This window comes from Halichoerus grypus, chromosome 14 (assembly GCF_964656455.1).
Source record: "Halichoerus grypus chromosome 14, mHalGry1.hap1.1, whole genome shotgun sequence".
Lineage (NCBI taxonomy): Eukaryota > Metazoa > Chordata > Mammalia > Carnivora > Phocidae > Halichoerus > Halichoerus grypus.
In genome coordinates this window covers 25353706-25372623 of record NC_135725.1, presented here as the reverse complement: position 1 = coordinate 25372623, position 18918 = coordinate 25353706, and the positions used below count along the sequence as shown (strand labels likewise).

The 18918-nt window shown below is 42.7% G+C and overlaps 1 protein-coding gene across 5 annotated transcripts in view; it reads right to left on the bottom strand.

Moving 5' to 3' along the window:
* NTRK2 (neurotrophic receptor tyrosine kinase 2) overlaps positions 1-18918 on the bottom strand; it is a 323196-nt gene that overhangs the window by 123123 nt on the left and 181155 nt on the right. For 2 of the 5 annotated variants that reach the window (XM_036113470.2, XM_036113473.2), the window contains one exon: positions 16066-16622. The exons of 2 other annotated variants lie outside the window; for them this stretch is intronic. In XM_036113470.2, the coding sequence (XP_035969363.1) occupies positions 16594-16622 (29 nt within the window). In that variant the 3' untranslated portion in view covers positions 16066-16593. Of the gene's footprint in view, positions 1-16065; positions 16623-18918 lie in introns of those variants that run through there. One more of the 5 variants, XM_036113471.2, reaches the window with a different exon arrangement.

The window sequence follows — 18918 nt, the reverse complement described above, 5'->3', positions numbered from 1 at the left end:
AAACACAAAAGAAGATTCAGTGTCCTGTCTGTCCCCCATTTACATCAAGGAAATAATGTGCAACCTTAAATAACACAAATAGTCTTTTTCTTGAGGAAAAAAAAATGTGAACCCAGCCCTTCTGTAGTTTCCCAACTTAGATTTTTCTACTGGCATCCAAGGCAGAAAGCTGGAATCTATATAACAAAGCCAATTTGAGATGGATGCTGCCATCTTATTATAGATGGTCACCCAATACCCCTAGAGGCAGTAACTGGTGACAGCCAGAAAGAGAAACATTGTCTTGGACCACATTCTGGATGCGAGCTTATATGTTATCGATGTATTTGGTCTTCTGTGTGAAGAACACTAAGTTACAGCTTATGGTCAAGCTCCAGAGAGGCTGCCATTTTTGTTTTTGGATATCAATTTATTTTCTTCTTGAACCTCGCATCATCTAGCTCCAAGGCGTCTACTAGCTGTCATAAATGATGCCAGGGTATTATTTTTCAGTTCCTTTGACAGCAGGAAAATACCCCCTCCAGGGGGCGCTTAATTTCTTGCTAGTCACTTGGAGACGAATGTCTCCAGGCCCTTCACACAAGCAGGCCAGAGTCACACAACCAGGAAAAGATGCAGGGTAATGGGAAATAACATTAAGTCAATCCTTAAAAATTCATGGGTCTTGAAAGCTGACTTAGGGAAAGTGCCCGGCTCAACGGGTGAGATGAAAATGAGCAGTACACTCACACTTGGTTTCAGAATACCAGTTTGGGCCTTTACAAGAACCCATTCCATTTCTTGAACTACATCAATTCTCCTAAAATAAAATACATGAAGAAGTACCACAAGTCATTGATCTTTCTTTCCCTCTCTCTCCTTTTTTTTTTTTTTTTTGGTTGAACCACATACCTTCCGCCCAAGCAAAACTTATTCTCAGGAACAGAGCCCAAGCCCACGCGGATCCTTATATTTTGTTCCAACCCCACACTTGTTTTACCCTCAGCTAGTTTAGGCAGAAACTGATAGCTAATGCTTTTCATTAAGCCAGTCAAGAAAAATTGCTTACCAGGTTTTACTCCTTCATCAGCCTGACTAATTACACCCATTCACTGTTCCTTTCATACAGAGACTTCAAATTCCAACTCTCAAAGACGCACACCACCCAAGAGACATCTGCTTCCTGGCTCACTCTGTCTCTGTTTTATATTACCCAGTGAAAACTATTCAGTGGCCCAGAAAATACCAACTAAGCAAAAATCTAGAAGTAAGAAGTGGTTTCAAGCTGATGAAGGGTCAGGTCAAGGAAAAGGTGTTGAGATAAAGGTAATGGGAGATAGTGGGCAAAAAGATAGGAAAGAATCTTCTCACTCAACACGTTCGGGGAAAGGCATTTGTCAACCAGACTCCAGTGACAAGTCCTGTAGACCTCTGCACAGTGGGACCAGTGGCATGTGGGCAAAGCTGGTCTGAAACAGCACAAAGAGCACGAGGTCCATTGCACATCTAAATTGTGTTTTTAACCTAAAGCTCTAGGGTCTCCGAAATCATGAGTGTGCAATTGCCATTGCTCGGTCGAGGCACCGAGCTGGAGTGGAAGCTCGAGGTTTGAGGGATAACAACCAAGGCTGGACTTGAACACCAAGCCTAGGAGATGCTTGGGTAGCAATCACACTCCTCCAAACCAGCAAATGTTGGGCTTTAAGCAGGTTAGGGGACCAATAGCTCCATACATTTGGGAAGAACTTCCCATGGATCCACGGTTCAAACTGAAATTTCTCCTTTGAAGGAAGATATGGGAACGCATGCCCACCTCACAAAGTGTTAAAATCTTAACTTTCTCACTGTGGGAATTTCTTTGCATGGACTTGCTTTAGCCAAGTCCACAGGGAATCTTCCTAGCGGTCACATCTAGCTACAGAAGCACACAGTGTGGACCTACAGAGCTAAAATCCCATTTCCCATCCATAATGTGTTCTAAGTTCTTTGAAGATCTCATTTTTCTGGCTAATTAAACTGTTGGTGCCGGGGCACCTGGGTGGCTCAGCCGGTTAAGCATCTGCCTTCAGCTCAGCTCATGATCCCGAGGTCCTGGGATCGAGCTCCCTGCTCAGGAGAGAGCCTAATTCTCCCTCTCCCTCTGCAGCTCCCCCTGCTTGTGCTCTCTCTCCCTCTCTCTCTCAAATAAATAAATAAAATCTTAAAAAAAATAAACTGTTGGTGGAAACTTCACAGTAAAAAAAGCATGGCATCTTCAAGATTGCTTTCAGAAAACCATTCTGAATGTTTGGTTTAAACAAGACTCATAAGAAATAGGTCCTCCTAACACCTTTTCTTTTGAAGTTGTCCAAACTAATTTCAGCTTTGGGCTTTCACATGTGCTTCTCATAATGCTTTTCAGGATTATGAAAAGCAAAAAAAAAAAAAAAAAAAAAGGGGGATAACTTCTATTCTAGTACAAGTTTATTGTTACTCGGCTTGTTACCGCACAAAGAGCACGAGGTCCGTTGCACATCTAAATTGTGTTTTTAACATAAAGCTCTAGGGTCTCTGAAATCGTGAGTGTGCAATCGCCATCCTTCAAAAAAACTGTTTAATAACTGGAGATCATGTTTCGGGGTCTTGACCCCACTATTCAGAACTTGATTCCCTTTCAATGATTTGTCACTCGAGCCTCATTTTCAAGGGATCATTGGAACATCGGCTTCTGGTCTCTTAGGTTTCCAATTAGTGAAGCCATCTATAAATGCTAACTATTTTTTGATAAATGACGCTATATTAGATCACAGATTTTGAAGGTGAGTAGCCTGCAGGGGCCTCAGTCATCATCTCTACCCCAGAGCTACAAAGTTCTAGTTCATCCAGGAGGCACATCTCAGGCTGGTCAAGGCACTGCTCCTTTCTCCTGTCCTCGGCTAAGTAGGAAGCAAGAAGGCAGGTTTTTCCCATCCATTACCTGGACCACATGTAGTACATATTTTACACAGTGTATGTTTAGCTTAGTGGCTTTATCTTTTTCTTTTAAATTAATTTATTTATTTTAGAGAGAGAGCACGCGCACACAAGCATGCACGCAAGTGGGGGGAGGGGCAGAGGGAGAGAGAATCCTGAAGCAGACACCCCACTGAGCATGGAGCCCAATGATGGTGATGATGATGATTGATGATGATGATGATGATGATCGATCCCAGGACCCCAAGATCATGACCTGAGCTGAAACCAAGAGCCAGTCACTTAACTAACTGAGCCATCCAGGTGCCCTGTGGCTTTATCTTTTATGCTTAGCATTTTGAGAAGACACCTTAGTTCTGAAAAATACAAATAATAGTGCAGTTGCAAAATATCCTATTTGCACCGAAATATATTAAATAAAGGAAATATTTTAAATCACTCTTACTGGCACTATGCACAGTATAATTAGTGTTAAGCGTCCGTGATAAATTGTGCCTAACAAATTGTTCAAGCATCATAAGCATTATGAGAAGACCACAGTTTCATTAAACACTGAAAATTGTATTTTTCCCAGTGGTTGTACTGCAAGATAATGAACTCCCTACGAGCGGCGGCAGAGATGCAAATTCAATTTTGCACAAGACGCACAAATACGGTGGTACCTTCTGCCAATGGAGACACAGCCTCCGTCCAGACAAAATGAAAAACTTTCCTCATGTTCCGCAAATGTGTATAATTAAGAAGATATGAAGAACAGCTAATCATCAATATTGTATCCACGTCTGTATCTGCAATCTTATTGTTTTTGTCTTTTTTTAAAAAAGAAAGTCTAGCTGAGAGTTGAACCTCGTTCTCCCAGGCTTCAAATTTCAGTTTTCAAAGGGACTATTGATATTGGAGAAATTAGAAAGCACCCTAATCTGGCCCCAGAATTTATTAACTCTTCCTTAAAATTTTGCTTTCAACCGAGTGGCATGCCAGGGTTTTAATTTATAAGAGCAGCTTCTATTACACAAATAAGCAGATGCTGTCTGGGGGACAAAATTGAAGCAGCTCCAATAGTTTTATTAATTTATTTGATTTACTTCTGGTTTCTCTTACCCAATCTTATTTATGTCAAAGTAAGTTGGAGCAGAATTCATTAAGTAGCAAAATGCAATTTGACCACTTTTTATTGGGACACGATGATTCAATCATTTCTCTCCTTAAATCCTATTATCTCTTCTTACGTTATTTTGCACAGATCAAATCACATAAGATGAAATTCCAAAAGAAACTTAAGAATTTGTGGGAGGGATGAAATCAGATCCCAATAATTCCTTATGCTACAAATACTAAGTTACACAGCAATCAACATTTTTACCATTTTGCATTATGATAGTATATTTTCTCTGAAGAAAATAACTGAGTTGGTGAACTTGACTTTCTTTTTTTTAATAATAAAATCTTTTATTTATTTATTTTTTTATTATTATGTTATGTTAATCACCATACATTACATCATTAGTTTTTGATGTAGTGTTCCATGATTCATTGTTTGTGTATAACACCCAGTGCTCCATGCAGAACTTGACTTTCTAAAGTAGACTTTAAGTTTCTTATCATTTAAATATAGAATTATCAAAGTGCTGAGCCTAATTTGACCCAGTTTGGGCATCTCTGCATTTTGCTATGCATTATGTGGATTACAAAATTTGCCAAGTGACTACAGGATCTTTTCCTCTTCAACTAGTAAAGTTTAGGAATTTTTGGATTTTAGTAATGTTATGACATGTTTGTGAAATAATAAAGTAGAAATTCCTCTCATCTGCTATTCATTTACCTGTTTCATTGTGTCTAGTACATTGTTAGTACATCGGGAACCCCCAACTCATAAATGGATCTGGTTACCAAAGTCCATTTCCATATTGAAAGTTTAGAAATAGGAGTCATTTTATCATGAAGACACTGCTGTTATGCTTAGAATAACAAGACTATTCCTTAAATGCCTTTTGAGCCCCTGTGCTACTATGGCCTCCAAATCCCACTTCCAATGTCCTAACCCATCATAAGTGAAATATCTCCGTATTCAGAAAGACCTGTAAAAGCTTTTGCAGGCCAGAGAGGGTAGTCGAATGTCAGCAGGGAGGGAGGGCCAGGAAAAACTCACTAGCAACAAAAGTACAAGCCTGTCCCTACGGTGCTTGTCTCCACATCTCACTGAGTTTCATGGTCCTTCCGGAAGAGGAACTTCCACTGTTGAGTCTGGCCCGGAGCAACCATCCTAAACTCTGACACGCATCAGAATCATCTGGGGGCTTCTTAACAATGCAGATTCTCTAGCCTCACTTCTAGTGACTCAATTTTGATAGATATTGGTTGTAAGGATTTGATTCTTAGAATCTCCAGTTATCCCCCCACCCCGTCTCTCACACACACACACACACACATACACACACGCACATGCACACACACATGCACACTCACAGAGAACAAAAGGTACCACAGAGTGAGGGCAAGTCCAAAAGCTTCTGCTTGCTGATGACTGCCAATAGCTGGCTGGCTAGCTGGATGGTGCAGGGTCAAGGGTAAATAGGTACAGACCTCCTCTAATAGTGTTGTCCCCCAGCTTTGCTGGGTCTTTGAGAAGGAAGAGGCTGGGCAAAGCTCAAACAGAAGGCCACCGGGAGGCTCTACCATCACCTCCCAAAGCCATTCGGCTATCATCAGGTAGCGCTCCATCAAAGATGAAGCCTTGAGACCCTGGTCTCCCCCACTTGAGATCACTTTCTACTGAGTCATCACAGGCTGTTTAGAATGCAAAAAGTACTTTTGATAAAATAAGAGGGAATTTCAGGATGTAAACTATGGGCAAAATGAGAAAGTTGTAGATATACCATCTCATTAGTTAAATGAGCTAAATCCCCAATGTAAACTGCCTCAAATCCTCTGTGGGCCCATGTGTACATGTTGGGGAAGCATGAGAGAGGACTGGCTGTCTGGCTAGACAGAGGCAGAGAGATGGACACTAGGTCAGCATGTGCGTAAGAAAAGAGTTCTGGACTCGGGCTGTCTTGGTTCAAACCCTAGCTCTTCTGCCCGGTAGCTTCATGTCTTTGGGCAAGTTGCTTAATTTTTCTGTGCCTTATTCTTTTCCACTGTGAGATTAAAGTAATAATAATACCTCCTGCATAGACAACTGTGTAAATTAAATGAGATAAATGTATGTAGAGCACATTGCACAGTGGCTGGCATGTATTAATCGCACGATAAATAGTCACTCGAAACTTATATGTTAGTCCCAGGAAGGAGCCATCCGATAAACCTAGAGGGTTGACCCTGAAAACTCCCTTCCCCTTCCCTAGAAACTTCTGAGTTTCTTTAAAAAAAATAAAAAGATTTATTTATTTACTTGAGAGAGAGAGAGAGAGAGCATGCAAGTGCACACAGAAGGGGGTAGGGCAGAGGGGAGAAAGAAAGAATCCCAAGTAGACTCCCCACTGAGTGTGGAGCCCCATGTGGGGCTCAATCTCAGGACCCTGAGATCATGAACTAAGCCAATATCAAGAGTCGGATGCTTAACCGACTGAGCCACCCAAGCACCCCATGGGTTTCTTTTAGACAAAGGGCACCCTAATCATCTTTCCAAGCAGCCCTTTCTTGGTCCTTGAACTTCACATCTTCCCAGTGGCCATTGCCTTAGTCCCTGAGGGTCAGTCTATTCTCATTTTTCCAGAATTTCTTTTCTTTCAGGCTTCATATCTCTTCTCTTTTTGGTCTCCTTCTGGAAGCCTCTATGTGCCTCCCTTGTGGCCAGTTCTCCTCCATAAAGAACTTGAACTTGAGGTCTCCTGAGAAATTATTGTCTCATAATACAAAACATAAAGCATTATCATGCCTGAAACCCATTTTACAAAACCACACAGGAGAATTCTCAAAATGTAAACCACTTGGGAAGTGGAAGAGAAAGAACAGGAAGAAAGCTTTCAACCCAACAGTGAATGGACATGGCCACGGGGGTAGATAACATGCCATTCAAATGGGAAGGCTACCTAACTTCTGCTCCTAACAGAATCAGAGGAATGTTTCGCTTCTTAGCCATGCCTGACACTCACTGAAGCAGAGATGTATTTTGCCCTCAAAGCTACAGTCAGATTACAAATACAGTAGATACAATTATCCCTTCATCTGTTCATTCAGTTATTCATCAGGTTTATTATGCACCTACCATGTCCTGGGCACTGTTCTAGAAGCCAGAGATGCCAAAGCACTTGTTTATCCATTGAACAGTCCATGACTAGAAACCTAGAAAATTGTCAGTAAGTATTTCCATCTGCAGTTTTCAATATCATTCAGTGACCTACTGCCACTGGATTCCCAGGTAAGACATGACTTCCTGATTACACACATTCATCATCCCCAGAGACGTATGATTATATATGGTGAGCCTAATCTGAACTTTTCTCCCCATCCTCTCTACCCCGCCCCATCCTGGAGTTTCACTGTTAAATGTTCCAGATAGGCTTGTTAGTCAGAGATTTGTTTTATTTCATTTCATTGGGCAAAGTTTCCATATTGACAAATGTACCTAGGTACATGCAGAAGCCCACACAACCCCCCATCCTAGGGGAAGCAAGAGACCCATCGAATTCTCTTTGGAAATATTTCAACCCCTTTCTTCTGAAATCTCATTCCAGGTAGTCTCTCCAAGACGCTCTCGGGCTACCTCTCCACAAACACCAAAGGGCTGTCCAAGCTCAGCATCCTATGCTGATAGAGGCAAGGGGGGACTCAGGGGGCCTGGAGTTCTCCAATAAACCATATTTTGATTGTATCATTATTTGTCACAATGGACTTCAAACTGCAGTTGAACAATTCATACTTGGGTCTTCTCTAAGTTATCAAGATAACTAAGAGAGTAAACACTGGGTCAGAAAAGAATGTGTGCATTTTAGCTAACATCACCGTTCTAACTCATCAGCGCTCGTCAAGCCCGGTGAAGACTTCTGATGTTTTGGGGGAACACGTGTTACTCTACTTACTAAAAACAAATATGAGGTACTGGTCACATATATGAATATGTGTGAGCATTTGCACCTGTAACAAAGCAGGTGTTTAAAAATATCAGCTCCTTGATGTCCCCTGACCTTATGAAGCTCCTGATTGTGTTCTTCCCATGGAAGAAATGCCACTTATGAGCGCTGACTCGTGTTTGCAAAGAGACCCCCCTCCAGAAGCTAAATATCTCTAAGAATTTTGACCCCTTTTAACTAGGCAGTTTGCATGGAAAAAAAAAGAATGAGTAATAGAGTGTGAGCTGGAAAAGTGATTTGTCTGTCCTATGAGATGCTCACACAGGGCTGGCATCGAAATTGGTTGCCTGTAGAATGGCTGGAGAGAAGGCATTATTAAGCCTCTATGTCCCCTCGGCCTCCCTAGAACAGGGTGACCAGGCGGGAACTGTGGGTGCCCCAACGTTCACAGCACTGCCTACCGAAACTCAGTAAATGTGTGCACCTCCATTTGCTCCTAAAACACTTGGCACTCTTTGAACTCTGGCCTCTGAAAGACGGACATCAAGTTCACTTAGGAAACATATGTGCTAATCTCAGAAGAGTGAAGGCATTCCAGAAAGAGTCAGAGGTTTATATAGTACTGGATGCTTTTCCTAGGAGTTTCTGAAATGAAAGAAAAAAGGCAAACTTTTCAGAATGGGTGTGGGGAAGGGGAAAAGGTGGGATTTTATGTGATTTAAATTAAAGAATAAGGGCCGATTATTCATGATTATCTTTTCTCTATCGAGAAAAACTCACGAGTGACCCAGCGGGTCCTAGGTCGACCCTTACATCAGAAACTGGGCCTGGGATCAGCGGCTACTGACTCTTTTTTACACCAACAGTAAGTTCGCTACCTGCCATATGGCATTCCCTGGCCTTTATGTTTGAAGGTTAATACACTCAGCCTACCTTGATAAACCCACATGAAAGGTGCAATGCTAACACTAGAATTCCTCTTGCAGAGTTAGAAAATTGCTAGGCGTTATTTTTGGAAAAGGTCAGCAGCAGCATTAGGCTAGACGAAAGAGCCCCAGACTTCAGGGAGGCCAATCGGGGCCTGAATATAAACTCTCCCATGTGTTCGGGGTGTAATTCGGGTTTGTTAATTCTCCTCCTAACCTCTCTGGGCCCTGGTTTGCTCACCTGTAAAACAGAGTAATAATATCTGTCCAGCAGCACTGACAAGGATTCACATTTTTTTCAATGTGCAAATGCCAACTCATAGGACCTGGCACATAAAAGGCATTAGATACTGCTTGTTTAATGATAATAAAAACGCAGACTTTACAAAAGGGGCTCGTGACATTAAAGAACACATGGGAGAGTTTATATTCAGGCCCCGATCGGACCTCCCTGAAGTGAAAATGAAGTATTTTAAATCTCAAATATTATATCTTTAATTCAGCAAATGTAATGCTGAAACTCCAAATCTGGGAAAATAAAACAATATCTAATATATTTTTTTAAGAGAATTTCAATTGTGTATTAGATTTCTATCTAATTTTCTTCCTTAGATTATTTCTCAAAGTTACCAAGAAGGTTCCCTGACCCTCTTATCTTTTCTACCTTTTTAAAAGAATCTCTCTTTTTTTTTTGGCAGCCTTGCTCATTTCCTCACTCTGGAGAGTCACGTACAAAACAAAAAAACAAGCAGTGAGAAGATGAGAGTGTACATCTCTGCAGATATTAATGCTGCTGGTGCTGAGCTGACGCAGAAGGGTGTCAGAGAAATATTTCTCCGGGGTCAAATGGGGTGGAGGTGAGGAAGGTCAATCAGGCCAGGAATATAGGAAGGGAGAAAAGACTGGACGCTAATCAGCCCAGCCATTCATGTATACAAAACTGTGCTTTGCAATGGTGAGGTTTACATAAGATCCAGGCCAGAAAGGAGCCTGTGCCCAGGGACAGGCCTAGCATGGAGAGGAGAAAGATTCTCGCCTTGTGCACAAAATTTAAGGGAACACCCAAAATTTAGTGATTAAGATGCATAGTATTTTAATGTAGTATTGTTCAAAATAAAAATTAATGCAAAGAGCTATAATGAAATAGCAAAGTTTTAAAGAAAAATGGATCTGACCCTGAACTTGCAGGACTCAACTCATTAATCCCAGCCCTCTCTGATCCATCTTTCTTTAAAGTTTGATATTTTCTTGCAGATCTTTTTCGCATTATTTTTTTGTCCTTTATTTTTATTTTATTTTTCTCTTTAAGTAGGTTCCATGCCCAGCGTGGAGCCCAATGTGGGGCTCAAACTCATGACCCTGAGATCAATACCTGAGCTGAGATGAAGAGTTGGATGTTTAACAGACCGAGCCACCCAGGTGCCCCTATTTTTTGCCCTTTATTTTGGCATTAAAATACTATATATCTTGATTTCTGCGATTGTTGGTGCCCCTTTAAATTCAGTGCCCTAAGTGAGGCTCTCACCTGCCTTACCCTAGTCCTGGCCCTGCCTGGGTGCAAAGGGAGCTGCATGAAAGCAGAGAGTCTGCTTGGGAGCTCACTGGGAACCAGTGGGGACAACTTCTAAGTAGCCATTCATGGTGCTTTTCGGAATCCCAACACTCAGTTATCTTCTCAAGTCCATGTAAGAATAATTATTGGTAGGTGACAAAAGCAGGCAACGGAAACATGGATCTCACACTTGTCTTTATTGGTAAATGTGTTTGGCTCTGAATTATCAACTACATCACAAATTCCAATACAACAGATCTCATTTCCATGTACAGGGCTACATAATAGAGAATTCCAAGCTCCACTGCTCACTCATCCATTGACAAGCCCTGGAGTCTCTGAGCAGACTAAAAGAATGCAAGTCATGTTTTAGGTCTGCTCTCTTGCATCCGAGGAGAGAGGAAAATAAAATGGAGCAATGCGTAGCAGTCCACAGAGACCCCTCCGAACCCATCCCCACAGACGGTGGTGCAGCATCAGAGGGCCGAAGGGCGGAGACCAGCTGCCAGAGGCTCACTGCCCATGGTGGGGAAGCAGGGACACCTCCAAGAGGGGAAGGGTGCAACACCCAGACCTGGCATGGAACCAGCATCCATCTCGCCCAAGTTCCTTCCTTCAAAAGTGGGCAGAGGTTGTGGCCTCCATGAATTCACCCCCCACCCATCAACCTCTCCCAGAGCTCTGCCCACACACAGAAGCTCCGCTCTCAGTAACACAGATCTCTTCAAGAGAACAAAAGATGGCATTGAGATGTTAACACCAAGGACCGTACCCACGTGTCAGCTATTAGACCCAAATCTGGCTAAGATCTACTTCAACTGGAACTTGGGGTGCAATGTGTAGGAAAGGGCAGAGAGTACATGAAGCCCAGAAGAAAAGCGCGATTCCGGAAGTGAGGGGCAATCTTACTGCCTTTGCTACTTGGCCATCCTCTCCCTCCCCAAACTCAAGAGTTCAGGAATCTAAGGCAGAGCTACCCATCGCCAATATCTTACAAATGAAATGAGTATTCTCCTCTTCCAAAACCAATGTTGATAAAAGTCTAGACAGGGCTCAAGGAAAACTAAAACCTTATATGTAAAGGCAAACAAAAGCTCTCAGGAGGGAGAGAAACACCCTTAGAAAGAAACAAACGGCTTCTCTCAATAAGGCTCCAGCAGGGAGACAGATGCAGATCTGCTTCTGTGGGTATCAGCAAATGGCGCTGATGGAAGTTGGAACTGGGAAGAAGTGTAATCATTAGCATCATGGTTCCTGAACCCCAAGAAGAGGGAGAGTGGGAGCTTGAGAGGGGCAGAGGGATGGATATTTATGGTTCAGAGGGAGTAAACCAGGAGAGAGACAGTATGAGACCAGTTAGTGCTCAACTAATAGAAAGTAAGAATCTGAGTCTTGTCTCTCCACGTAACAAGTTAATTTCTCTCTGTTCTTTTAGCAGCAGACAGAAGGCCAACTTCTGTTACTCTGAAAGTGAACCGTGGTCAGGAGCAGGGGTGGGAATGAATACCCGGTGTGAGGGTAGAAACGGACGTGGACATCCACCCTTTCCTGCAGGAAGACAACGCAGGTGGCTGTTCCATGGTTCTGTCTCTGCTTATTTGACCAACAAACATATCACGTAATCTCCTCTAGTAAAGGCATTCTCTAACATGGAGACTAACTTTTTTGATATCATTAGGGTAGCATAGGATTTTATCCTGTCCCCTCTATATCAACCACTTTATTGGAACATTAGGACTATGGGACTCAGTCTACATGTCATCATTACCTAATAATGATCTTGGTTTCCGCTTTAACACACCCAGAAGGTCAATGGCATGGTTAAATAAATGTGCGAAGTAATAACAACAGGATAGAGAATGTTGATGTCTACCCATATTCATAGCATGTACAGTAACTGATAAGAATAATTTAGACACTAGGCATTAGCATTAGATTTTTGTTTTCTTCCTAGAATTCTCCCCTCCCTACCACCCCTGTTTCGGTTCAAGCTCACACCAATCTAATCTCTTACAAATTACGGGAATCTATCTGTTCTGAACTCATTTTTAGAATCTCTCAACGTTAATACCAACACTGATATACTCCCTATGTCACACTATTGATAGAGGTCCCCTTGCCAGAAACCCAGTGTAGGCCTCGATACCTGAGACACCAAAAGAGGAAGCCTTTCAGGATAAAAAGCCTGGAGAGCATTGGGCAGCTAACTCCATCAAGTTTAGGTATGGCTGAATGACTAAGGGGACATTCCAGCTTATCAGAGGCCCTTGCACAGCATGGGGGATCCTGGGTGGAAGAAAGGCAGTCCCTAAATAATGAGAAACATACTAGAGATAAGCAGCCTGGCCCTTAAGATTCAGTGCACTCAGGTCCCTAAGAGGAGCTAGGTGGCCAGGGCCGGCAACTAGGGGACGAAATGTGATCATCTGCTTCAGCTGAGCAATAAACCACATTTGGAGTCATCAAAAGTGTTGACCCGAAACCAATGCTGTCAGCCTGCCTTTGCAGAACAAGGAGCCTCTTACCTCTGGAGTCTTCCCAGCTCACGACACAGTCCTCATTTCCTCAATGACACTCACTATGTGAGAGCTGAACACCTCTGGGTTTAGGGTCCCTACAGACCAGACCTGAAGTGGCCAGCCATGTTCGGCCCCCCAGCCTATCTTAGCCCCCAGGTACCACCAAGTAAATAGGAAATCTGAAACTGGCAATAATATACCCAGCATGCTTCCTACGACTTTCCAGCACAATCTACCCAGGGTGAACCGTTACCACAGAACGATGAACAAAGCCCAGTACGAATAAAGGCAGAGGCAAAAACAGACTGCATATCACAGGACATTAAAAGGATATTCACAGGACTGGAAAGCCATATTTATATATTCCAATGATATCAGCTGCTATCTCTAACTGTTGGACTTATGGGTGATTTTTAATTTCATCCTTATTTCATCCTTATTTCTTATGTTTTCCAAATTTCCTACTGTAATCCCTATTATTTCTTTTTTATTTTAAAGTACCTCATTTTGGGGCAACTGAAGGCTCTTGGGGGTAATTAAGACTTAATTCTGTCTTACCAGCAGAAATCATCAGGCCTATACCACCTAGGATGACCGATCCATTGTGCTTTGTCTGGGACAGTCCTGTTCCTAGGAACCCTCTCAGTCCTGGTGGTCACTCTAATACCCACATTCCTTTTTCCTTTAGGCACAAGGACTGCCTTCTAATTTTCCCCTCTTTGAGGAGACCAAGCATTCCAAAAGACACAGCCTTCTCTCAGCAAAAGGGAGCAGGCTCAGAGAGAGGGCAGCAGGGATCCAACATGGATCCCTAAGGGGGCTCCTGCTGAGGGGCTGAGCCTCGCAGCAAGAAGACCTTTGTGCTTGGCTATCAGGTTGAACGAAGAAGCAGGTCTCATTCCAGTTCTTTCCTGTCCGTGGTATGGAGCAAATTCATCTTACCCACTTTTCAAGAGAAGTGACAACACCCAAGGAAAAGGACACTCAAACAAACGAGCAACCACAACATTGGTGAACGTAAGGAGAACGTGGAGAGCGGGCCTATGGGTAATCTGAGACGAAGCTCAGCCATGGTGGGTCACCCTCTCAGACTGGCAGAATGAGCGAAGACGGAGAAAATCTGCACTTCACAAGGAGGAAACCTGCACTCTGTTAGAAGAGCTGCCATACAGGATTGAGCCTCACACCCCAGAAAAACTCCCATCAAGCTGTCTCTACTTAACCATAGGGAGCACTCAGTTGTTCCCAGCATCTGGGTAGCAGGGGCTTCTTAGCAACGTAAGAGGCTCCCCTACATTTGTGTTTGCTGAGCTGGTCCTGGTCCACAATCTGCTGGCATGTGCAAGGGTGGCCAAATGGAAACCAAACTGGGGGTGCAGTTTGATTCAATTCCTCCTGTTGGTACCTGCGCTCCAGGGGGCTGGGGCTGGGTCAATGTCCAGAACAAATGCATTAGGATCCTGCCTCTGCTGGCAGGCTCCCAGGACATCACGGATGATTTGGAGAAATCGGAGGGAAATGTCTGAGGTGGGGGGCATGCCTAGTTCCATCTCAGGCTGGCTGATGATGTGGGAGTAAAAACAGTTCTGAGAACAACACTAAGCATGTCTCCCCCTCAATCCATGGTCATTTTTCCCTGTTAGCCATTCAATGTAGGCTTGGAGTGGTTTCCCTAGAAGGTCCAGGTATCCTATGACCGGCTGGCATTTCTTTTTTGAGAACAAATAATATCCCCCAGGGGTCAAATGCTAATAAAATGACATCTCTCATCTCACTTAGTTTTAAGTGTGCTTGGAACGGGATTTGCTAACGAATCTTCATTTCAGTGGAATTTGTAACATGGCTTACATTTTAAATGTAATTATGCAGCATGTATTCATTTCCTTTCTTCTAGGGAACTCAAGTTGCTTTTTAAAGCATTATTTGATAGCTTCTTGCCATCTCCTCTGGAGTTGAAAAGAGAATATGATATCAAGCTGTTCTAGCTAGCAATGGGGAACTATGGCACCGAGAGGGAAACAGAATTAGACTGGGACCTACAGATTCGAGCCATGAAGACCCCCGAGGGACGAGTTGTCAACCCAGTGTGCTGTAAACGAAGCCTTTTCTAAGGATCCTAAAATAACTGCATTCTCCCTCCGTCCTAACACTCATGCTGGGCAGAATGGGCTAAGCTTATTTTTAAAGTGCAGGTCACAGCCTTCAAAGGGATATAAACAGTTCCCAAAGCAGCTATTACTTGGCCGATTAAATGCTTAGAAGAAAATATACTTTTGAAAGACAAAATTAATAGGCAAAAGATAGAGAAGAGTGCCAGAGCAATTGTATCTACCTGGTTTTAAATCCTGTCCCTGACCATCGAAATGGACCACAGGCCCAGGCTGTCGCGAGGCTTGAAGATAAGCCTGGGTAACTCTCAGGACCCTCATCCTTTGATCTAATGAGCTCCCGGGGTCCTGGATGTAAGTCAGAATTTGTGCTCGTGTGTACTCAAAGTAACGTTGCAAATACATTCAAAATCTCTGCATGTCTGTGAAAAGTATTGCCTCCAATCCTCCCCTTATTGGCAACATGATGATAGCGTGTGTATGGCAGTTAAGGGGAGCAGGCGGAGTGCCTGTGTGATCTTTTCAACTACAGTTAAACACGCTCCCTCTCCTTATTATGTCTTATTTCCCTAGTCTTAGCTGGTCTAGGACTCTGTGCTTATCTACATCATTGCCTAATAGGCATGAAACCAATGAGAAGACACACGCGCGCACACACACACGCGTGAACTATAATACCTGGGGAAGTATGGCACACTCTGCAGGAAATCAATAAATATCCATTTTTCATTGGAAGCGGAATCAAAGGGGACAAGTCAGAGTTCTTTATATGCATCTGCCACAGGGAGTTACAGCCCTAGGTACTCAAAGAGGGCATGCACTACAAGGACAAACACATACAGTTCAAGAGACAGTTCTAATTTAATTCTGGCCCCAGGCCTAGGACCCTAGCTAATTTACAAGGCTGCTCTAAGAAAGACACACATTTGGAGATGACAATAAGTATATACCATTTGTTTTTCTTGCAGGGGAAGCTATAACGCATTCCCACCCTTCAAAAGAACCCCAGATCGATGATTCGGGGGGCGGGGGGGTTGCTGGTTAGTGGTTCTTTCTTTCTCTTTTTCTCAACTCAGAAGGTGTGTTTCCATTGTACCCTGTCAAAGTTTTTCCCAGCAGTCAAGGAGAGGATAGCACATGGCTGCCCTTGAGCCGAGTTTGTAAATCCTACTGGGAAACCACCCCATGCTGTCAGATGAAGTGGTTTTCAGACACGTCTACACAGACTAGTTGAATTAAAGACCAACTCCAGACTTGATGTTGCTGAGCTCCTCAGCTCCATCTTGCCATCCTGATTGATCGAGGAGATGGGTCTATAGTTAAAGTGGCTTTAGCACTTTGAGGGCTTAGTCATTAGAGCATACTGCTTTCTCTTTGGAAGGCAACTTCTTGCTTGGCTAGGTTATGGAAGCTAAGGAGTGACGTCAAGATGTTGTCTGGCCAGAATTTGCAGATAACCATAGAACTCTTCTCCTCCATCAGGCATGGATTTAGCCTCCTTTAGTTCCTGCAGTGACATAGGAGCCTCCAAATACCAAATTATTATCAGGCGGTCTTGGGGGAACCTCTGGGCCCTGCAATAAAGTAGACAGACTTGCTATTGGAAAGTGCTCGGGAGCAATGCAGCCCTGTTCAGATTGCTCTAAAATCCTGCAAACCATCTCTGGACTCTTTAAATGAATCCACTCACATAGCTCCTGAGAGTGAAAAAAGTACTTCAGGGGATATAATTGATCATCATCTTTCGCTTAAGTGATCTTACACATCATTTAAAGCAATCTGGTTTGATCCTGTTCATTTGTTCGTTTGTTGTTTTGTTTTTAAAGCAAAGCTATACAAGCATGGAGACTGTGTCATTTTGGACAAGCCACTTCTGAGGGTTGTTTGTAAAATAAGGTGTATTAATTGATCTTTAAGGTCTAACTCAGGGGTCACAAACAGATGGTGGACTATGGACCAACTCTGACTCATACTGATAAAATGTATTGATTCCACACAGTGTTTTAAATCTGAGGGAATTCATATAAAAATAATAAATGCTGTTCTTGCTGGAAAACTGAGAGGATCTGGTAATAGCAGGCCAATGTTCTGGGAAGGCCTTCACAATGCCACATCATCTTTCTGACCCAGCCTACTTCTCATATGACCTGCCTAATCCTATAGGTAATTAGGGGTTAGGACACTTGCTCTGAGCCATTCTATCAGGGCATGCTGTGATTATATGATTATATCTATAACCACTGGTGTTCCCAACAAGGTTCCCTGACAGTATAGAACATGCTACCATCCTCACCAAATCTCTGCGTTCTTTAGCATTGTAAAAGTGTTGTGGGTAGTCAATAAATATTTAATGAATTGAAATTTACCTTCTATATTAGGTTCTTACAATTCAGTGAAATGAGATGGGGCCATTCCTTGTAAGATCACATATCTGTTCTAAAGCCAACATCTTTGAATAGGATGTAGATTAAGGAAAAAAGAAGTAAATATGCTGGTTTGTGGCCCATGCCTCTAATGGAGTCCAAAGGTTGGTGGTGTCTTATCCATGGGGTATTTTGTTTTAAGTATATGGTAAAAGTCCTAAAATTTTTCCGAGATCTTCTTTTTTTTCTTTTTTTTTTTTTTTAAAGATTTTATTTATTTGACAGAGAGAGACACAGCGAGAGAAGGAACACAAGCAGGGGGAGTGGGAGAGGGAGAAGCAGGCTTCCCGCCGAGCAGGGAGCCCGATGCGGGGCTCGATCCCAGGACCCTGGGATCATGACCTGAGCCGAAGGCAGACGCTTAATGGCTGAGCCACCCAGGCGCCCCCCGAGATCTTCTTAAATTTGTTTTTCAAATGCAACATATCCAACTTCTTGGAAGATGCCTTCTTTAGAGGTTCTTTGAAGGTTAGTTTGTAAAAATATTCAAAGGGAATCGCTTGATTGAATGCTAAACTCCCAAAATTTCATGGGTCTATAGCAACAAATCTTTGTATGTCAGATCTATGTATTTTTAAATATTTTAATTTCTGGATGACTGCAATTAGAATGTTCAAAGAAAGGGTTGTTTTTTTGGGGGGGGTCAAAAGCTTTTTTCTGCTAAATTGTTATCTAAATCTGGTTAAGTTGGCTAATATATTGTTAAAAATATGTCTAACAAATAAACTACTGTGTAGGCAAGGTTAATAGGAGGAGAGCCAATGAAAAGGGCTATGGTTCATCTTTACTTGTTATAAGTCTGTTGGTAATTAATATTTCAGTAATACATAGCCACATCTGGTCAATATCTGGCCAAGAGCAAAGGTACATCATGTCCTTTGCTATGAAGGAATAGTTCAACGGATACAGTTCCTGCTCTCTAGGAGCTTACAGTCTAACTTAAACAAGACTACAGAAACACATACATGAGAGTGGTCAGACTCAGGACTTAACAAGAGGCAACAGATACATTAAAGATAAAGGAAAAAAAATATGCGATAAAGAATGACATTTAAGAAAGAATGAAGAGAGGGAAACAAGTAAACTGCTTCTTCATTCCCATTTATTTGAAAAAGATTCATGGACAATGCATGATGTGAAGTGTTCTTAAAATTATGAAAGAGCATATGGCTTGAGGCCTGGAAGAAAGAAAACTTCTTCTGATGTAAGATGCTGTGAATGCCTGAGAACACCGAGCCGGGTAAGGACCACTGGGTAGAAGGGTCCCACAAGATTTTATAAGGAAGGGATAGCTAAATGGAGAATCAGTGGTCTAGAGCCCTCTGGGAGAGGACAGAAACTGAGGGGAGGCTACAAGTCTCCTAAACTTGCTTCCCACGCCTTCTAAAGAGCGGTGGCATAGAGTGGCCGAGCCACAAAAACACAACTCCTCCAAAAAAAACGAAAT